This window comes from Orycteropus afer, unplaced genomic scaffold, assembly GCF_000298275.1.
Source record: "Orycteropus afer afer isolate SDZICR_OR568_19922 unplaced genomic scaffold, OryAfe1.0 scaffold00151, whole genome shotgun sequence".
In the NCBI taxonomy this organism is placed as follows: domain Eukaryota; kingdom Metazoa; phylum Chordata; class Mammalia; order Tubulidentata; family Orycteropodidae; genus Orycteropus; species Orycteropus afer.
The window spans coordinates 1,001,870-1,008,118 of record NW_006921738.1 but is presented as its reverse complement, the minus strand read 5'-3'; the positions used below and the strand labels follow the sequence as shown (position 1 = coordinate 1,008,118).

General features: G+C 43.0%; 1 protein-coding gene across 1 annotated transcript; it reads left to right on the top strand.

Annotated features, from left to right (window-relative positions):
• Positions 1–1,718: 1,718 nt before the first annotated feature.
• Positions 1,719–2,932, top strand: CCER1 (coiled-coil glutamate rich protein 1). Its single transcript, XM_007946142.2, is given in 2 exon segments — positions 1,719–2,840; positions 2,843–2,932. Coding segments are annotated over 2 exon segments (1,212 nt in total).
• Positions 2,933–6,249: the final 3,317 nt, after the last annotated feature.

Genomic DNA, 6,249 nt, shown 5'->3' with positions numbered 1-6,249 from the left:
AAAATAACAAATGCTGGTGGGGATGTGGAGAGATTGGGACTCTCATACACTGCTTGTGTGACTGTGAAGTGACACAACCACTGTGGGAAGCAATATGGCAATTCCTTAGAAAGTTGGAATTGGAGATACAATTTGACCCAGCAATCCCATTACAAGGTATATATCCTAGAGAGGTGAGAGCCAGGATAGGAACAGATACATGCATGCTCATGTACATCACAGCACTATTTACAATAGCAAAAATATGGAAACAACCTATGTGCCCATCAGCAGAAGAGTGGATGACCAAACTATGGTACATACACATACTAGAATGCTATGCAGCATTAAAGAATAATGTAGAGTCTGCAAAACATAGCATAATATGGATGAACTCGGAGGACATTATGCTGAGTGAAATAAGTCAATCACAGAAGGACAAATATAGTATTAGTTCCTTGTTATGGAGGGTCAAGGGAAGGTTTATATATGGAGGGAAACTTTGTTGGTTGCCACGGATGGGAGGGGAGGGGAGGGAACACTGTAAAAAAATGCATTGACTTATATCACTTTATTTTTGTGTGTTTCACTGTACATAAATTATATTGCAATAAAATACATTTAAAAAAAAAAAAAAGGTGTGTGGGTATAGCAATGTCCATAACGATTGGGCTCTGGGTTCAAACAGGGCTAGGTTTAAATTCCAGTCCTAAAATTTATATGCCCCACACTTTGGGCAAATTAACTTCTCAGTTTCCTAATCTGTGAAAGGTTCCCTCACAGGGCAGATGTGAAGATTACGTGTGCAGTAAACACAAGTAGTAAATAAATGTTGTAAGTCCTTGCATTATGTATAATGAATTGCGGTTCCCAGGAGTTAAAAGAGGAGGATGGGCCATAAGGTAAGGAGTGGAGCCTAGGTTTACTTAGAAGCTTTCTTTTTATTCCCTCGGCCACTCAAAGGTATAGGCTATATGCTGTTCCATACACAAGTCCTCCTCCCCAACATCCTTGGTTCAGCTGACGGTCCATCTTTTGTTGCCTCAGGGTGGTAGAGTACAAAGAAATTGCCTCAAGTGTTGCCCAAATTGGGCAGCACAAAGTCCACTGCCCCTCTTCCCCTCCTTCAAAAACTGCGTCACAAGTAACATAAGAACGTTGATGCGTGCACTTCTTTCCTGGACAGAACCCTCCTCCAGGCACAAGGAGAACGACCTCAATCCCCATTGGCTGTCGCCCAAGACAACCAAGGACGCGGTGGGCACGCGGGGGGGCCCTGCCGGTATTTAAAGGCTGCAACTGCCCGAGCCACCTCAGTCCTGCCAGGACTGCCACTGTGAAGCACCTGGGTTGAGAGGGAGCCCCAAGGTAACACGCAACCTTTGCCTCCCTAGTCCCCAACCCGCGCCTCCACAGAGACGGGTGTATGTGGGACCCGGGAGCGGGTCTAGCTGCGTGTCGCCAACCAACACCTTCCTCCCCCACCATCCTTACCTAGCCCCAGTCCCACCCAACCCACCTGGGCAGGACAACCCGGGTGAGAACGACAGACAAGAGATTGCGACTCAAGAGCCAAGAAGAGGCGGCCTGTGGGAGAGAAAGTCGTAATCCCAGAGGCAGGCACGGGGCTTCGCGTTGAGGCACTGGTGACGAGCCTCTCTCCAGACAGTTGGATCTGGCCAAACTTGACTATAGCTTTTAGGACTTCACCATTTAGATCTCTCAGGGCTCCCTGAACCATGACCCAGATCCTTGACAAAAGGCAGGACCCTCTTAACCTGGGCGGTGGCTGGGCATCCTCGGCCCCATTACGCAGCTGGTCCTCGTGCCACCGAAGGCGCAGGGGTGCCCCGATTAACAAGCGGTGGCACCGTTATGGCCCCAAGGCTGAATATGAGCCCCCAAGGAAGCAACAGCGCGGCCCTGACCCTTGGTTCCAACCACCTCGACGGCCCTATTGGGCCATGTCCTCCAACTCCGGACATTGGGGAGGGCCCTGGCACCCGCCCCCGGCCAGATTCTGGAAGGTCCCCAGCCAGGTGCAAATGATCCGGTTGTGTGGACTGCAACCGTTCTGCCTTTGCTGCTGCTCCTGTTGGCGCAGACACTGGAACCCCGGCTGGATCAGGCCCTATGGCAGGAAGAGGCGATGGGGCCGCAGAGGCCGGGGTCTACGCCGCCACCCTCGCCGCTTCCCAAGGAGCCCGCCTGTGGATCTGAGCATGCTGCTGCGGCCAGTTAACCTGTATGGGTGGCGGGCTCCCGGCATGCGCGCACCGCGTAACACCACCCAGTTCATCATGAACCAGATCTACGAGGACATGCGGCAGCAAGAGAAGCTGGAGCGCCAGCAGGAGGCGCTGCGAACACAAGAAGTTCAGGCGGGCGAACCGGCCTCCCCAGCGGCCACCTCTGGAGACTACGCGCCACCTAGCGGGGCCGAGGAAGATGCGGAGCTTCAAGAAATTTTGTACAGTTTTGTGCAGGATCCCTGTCTAGTATTCAGTCCTGTCACCAAGGAGGAAAACCAGTCTCCCACCCCGCAGATAATGGAGGAAGCAGAACAAAAAAATGATGAAGAAGAGGGGTATGAGGAGGAAGTGTGTGATGAGCAGAGTGAGGGAGAGGATGAAGAGGCAGATGGTGAGGAAGGCGAGGATGAAGAAGAGGGCGCGGATGGAGAGGAGGAGGGTGAGGAGGGAGAGGAGGCCGAAGAGGCTGACTATGAGCAGGAGATGGGGGAGGAAGACGAAGATGAGCAGATAGCCGAGGAAGAGGAGGACATGTATGACCAGAGTGAGGAAGACAACCATTTGCCTCTGGAAATGCCTTTATCAATCCTAGTAGAGTCTGAAGAAGAAAGAGAGAACTTTATAAACTATGACTATTTCAGCCCAGACCAAATCAATCCCGGAGTGTCACAGGATAATCTCTTCATGGTACAGGACATTAACCCTTAGACATCAGGAAAGGGACTGAGGAATGGAATGGAACTGATAGGCCGAAATTCATTAGCAGCTTATTAAAAACTATTCCAAAGTGAGTTCCATTAATAAACACATGTAAACCCCTCCTTTGGCTATTATAAAATATTTAAAAATTGGTGTGTTTTGTGTATGACTGGATGGTGGTGAAGTTTATACTAAATCAAATATATTTAAATTGGAAACAATTAAAGACCAACTATTTTATTACTAGTTTCACTATTTTCTTTTGTTATTTTCCACTCTAGACACTTAAGAATTTTTTTTTTTCTCTATATATATAGTTTCTGGCAATGCTGAAAAATGTTTGTTTTTATAACAAAAACATGACTTACCTACTTATTTGAAGGAGCTCTGGAGGCATAATGCCTAAGGCATTTGACTGCTAACCAGAAGGTTGGTGGTTCAAACCCACCAGCCACTCCTTGGAAGGAAGACTGAGCAATCTACTTCAGTAAAGATTTACTGCCTTGGAAACCCAGAGGGGGTTGCAATGAGTCAGAATCGACTCCATAGCAGTAAATTTGGTTTTGTTCTTTGGATCCACTTATTGAGCTTGGAATCAACACATATTTTGACTGTCAAATGCTTAAATAAGTCCTCCAGCACTCAGGATATGATAACTGAAGCCTAAGGCTTTTGACTGCTAACCAGAAGGCTGGAGGTTCAAACCCCCCCAGCCACTCCTCGGAAGAAAGGTTGGCCAATCTACTTCCATAGTGGTACTGCCTCAGAAACCCAAGGAGGGGTCGCTATGAGTCCAATCTGACTCAACAGCAGTGACTTTGGTTTGTTTTTTATATTTTTTTAATATATTTTTCTTGTAGATTTTTCACTTTCAGTGTTTTTTTTTTTTTGAGGGTTGTATTTTGGTAACCCCATTTGCAGTCTCTTGTGGCATTGCTCATTTATATTCCTTGTTCCACAGTGCTATGGATCTTCCTCAGAAGAACATGAAGTTGCTTCTGTGGAACTGGTTATCTGCCATGGCCTCAACATTCCATAACCCATCCATGGACAGGATTTCCCATGGTCAGAAGTCAACTTGTACACCTAGTTAAAATCCAAGGTAACTGCAAACAATGGAACACCGCTTGGATTTTGAAGCCCTATTCCTGGATATATTCTTTGTCATGAGTTCAGAGGAACCATTAAAAACAGTTTTTGCAGATTTTTTTTTTTTTAAATAAGAATGGCCTTTTGGGGGCAGATTACCTGTTTTGCTTGTTTCTCAGTTTGTCTTCCTTGTAAAGGAGTTAAAGATGTGTGAGAGCCTGTGCAAGGACTTTTTTTTTCCTTTAATGAATTATAAACAATTACCCATGGAAAATATATCACTCAAAATGATTTCGTTTGTTCAAACATTTTTAGGAAGTAATAATGCATTTCTTTCCAGGAATTTAAGTCTCATAACTTTCTAAAAAGTTCCATATATAGCACATTCCTGGAATATCCCTACATGAAAAACTTGAACATGCCTTCTCAAAAATTACATCTTGTGACAAACTATACTCTTAAGCATAGTTAGAGTTACAACTTAGCATTTACTTGTTGAAGAGATGACTGTAGTGGTAATATCTTACCTAGATGTTAAATTTTACTCATATATCTCCATGTATCTCAGCTTTCAAAGTGATAAGCTTAAGGTATTAAATAATTTTAAAAATATATAAAATAATTAAAATATTAATTGAAATACCCTGCTTCTCATTTCTTATTTACAAGTCAAAAGCCAGATAGCAATATTTCAACAGCCAACAGAACGAACAGAAGGGAGGAATAAAACTGACATAAACATTGTAGGAATTTTATAATTCCAAATTATAGCAGTGAATAACCAAATATTAGATTATACTCTGAGACCATTACTTTTTACAAGATGCATTTCTGAGCATTTTAAAGCAGTTTAAATTTAGCCACCCATGAGTTTCTGTTCCTCTTGTAATGTGCAAGTGTAGGAGGAAACCAAGAATAATAATCCTGACACTGATCAAATAATCACTAGGCTAAACTTAACTATGTTCTCATTCCAGTTATCATTTCATATAGGATTGAATTTCTTCACAATCAGGTATGGACACTACTAAATTTGTTGCTGCAAGCAATTCTATTTTTAAATTAATTTAGAAGTTCAACACATACTAGTTGCCTCCACAGGTACAAAGCATTATCTGCTGTCCTTGTAAGGGCTGTAAATGTGAGCAACAACTCAAAGAGTTCATAGTCTAGTTCTCATACACCCTTATTCAACAATTATCTACTGAGCCACCAGGTGCTAAGAACTGCTGAACAGTAATAAGGACTCTATGGTAAATGAACATTTTTACCTACTCTCATGTTGCTTGCAGTTCAGTAGCGAAGACACACCTTAAATGACAAATTAGAAAATTAGTCACTACAACTATAATGAAGGAATGTGCCATTCTGAAAACATATCACAATGTTAGCTGATATTGAAGTTGGGGATATTTGCTGTGGGCAGAAGAAATTATGAATCTGAAAGCTTGGATCTGGGAGGGGCTTGGTGCTTTTGAGGAGGAACTGAAGGCAGAAGGACAAAGTGATCTGAAGGTGTGACCAATGAGAAGTGAGAGATAGGCAAATTTCATGTCTGACCATTCATGTCCATGCTATTTATGTCTACTACAATACACACCAATAAAAATTAATAGTAGCAGAAAACTATTAATAATTGATGATTCTCTACCTGAACTCTGTTTATTAGCCAGACATCATGTTGATACCTTTCCTTTACTAATATGAATTGATTAAGCCTGTCTTAGGGTAGAGATGGTCATTCTACTACACTCATCATTGCAATTTTCAGACAGAGGGATGCCCACATAGTGAAGGAGTTCTAGGGATTGCTGTGTAGCATGATTCAGACATAATAGTGTTCAGTTCTCATGAGAATTGGAGTTTGTTTGGTACAATTTGATGGTTTAATGGACTTTAAAGTGTTAGTATGGCACAGAATAGACCCAGGCTTGAGTGGTGCAAATATTAAGCACTTGGCTATTTACCAAAGGTTTAGTGGTTTAAATCCACCCAGAAGTGTCTTCCAAAAGATCACTGTGGTCACCATGGCAACCATGAATTGGATTAATTTGACGGCAACTGGTTTTTTTTTTAGGTTTAAAGCTAAGTGTGTACTTGTAGACTACTCATGATTTTCAAAACTTGATGCTAGAGAGGATGCAGTAATAATGAGATGTCACTTAGCCCTTTCTTTCAAGAGCACAGCTATTATTTTCTTTCAACTGTCAAAAAAAGATTATAAACCTTA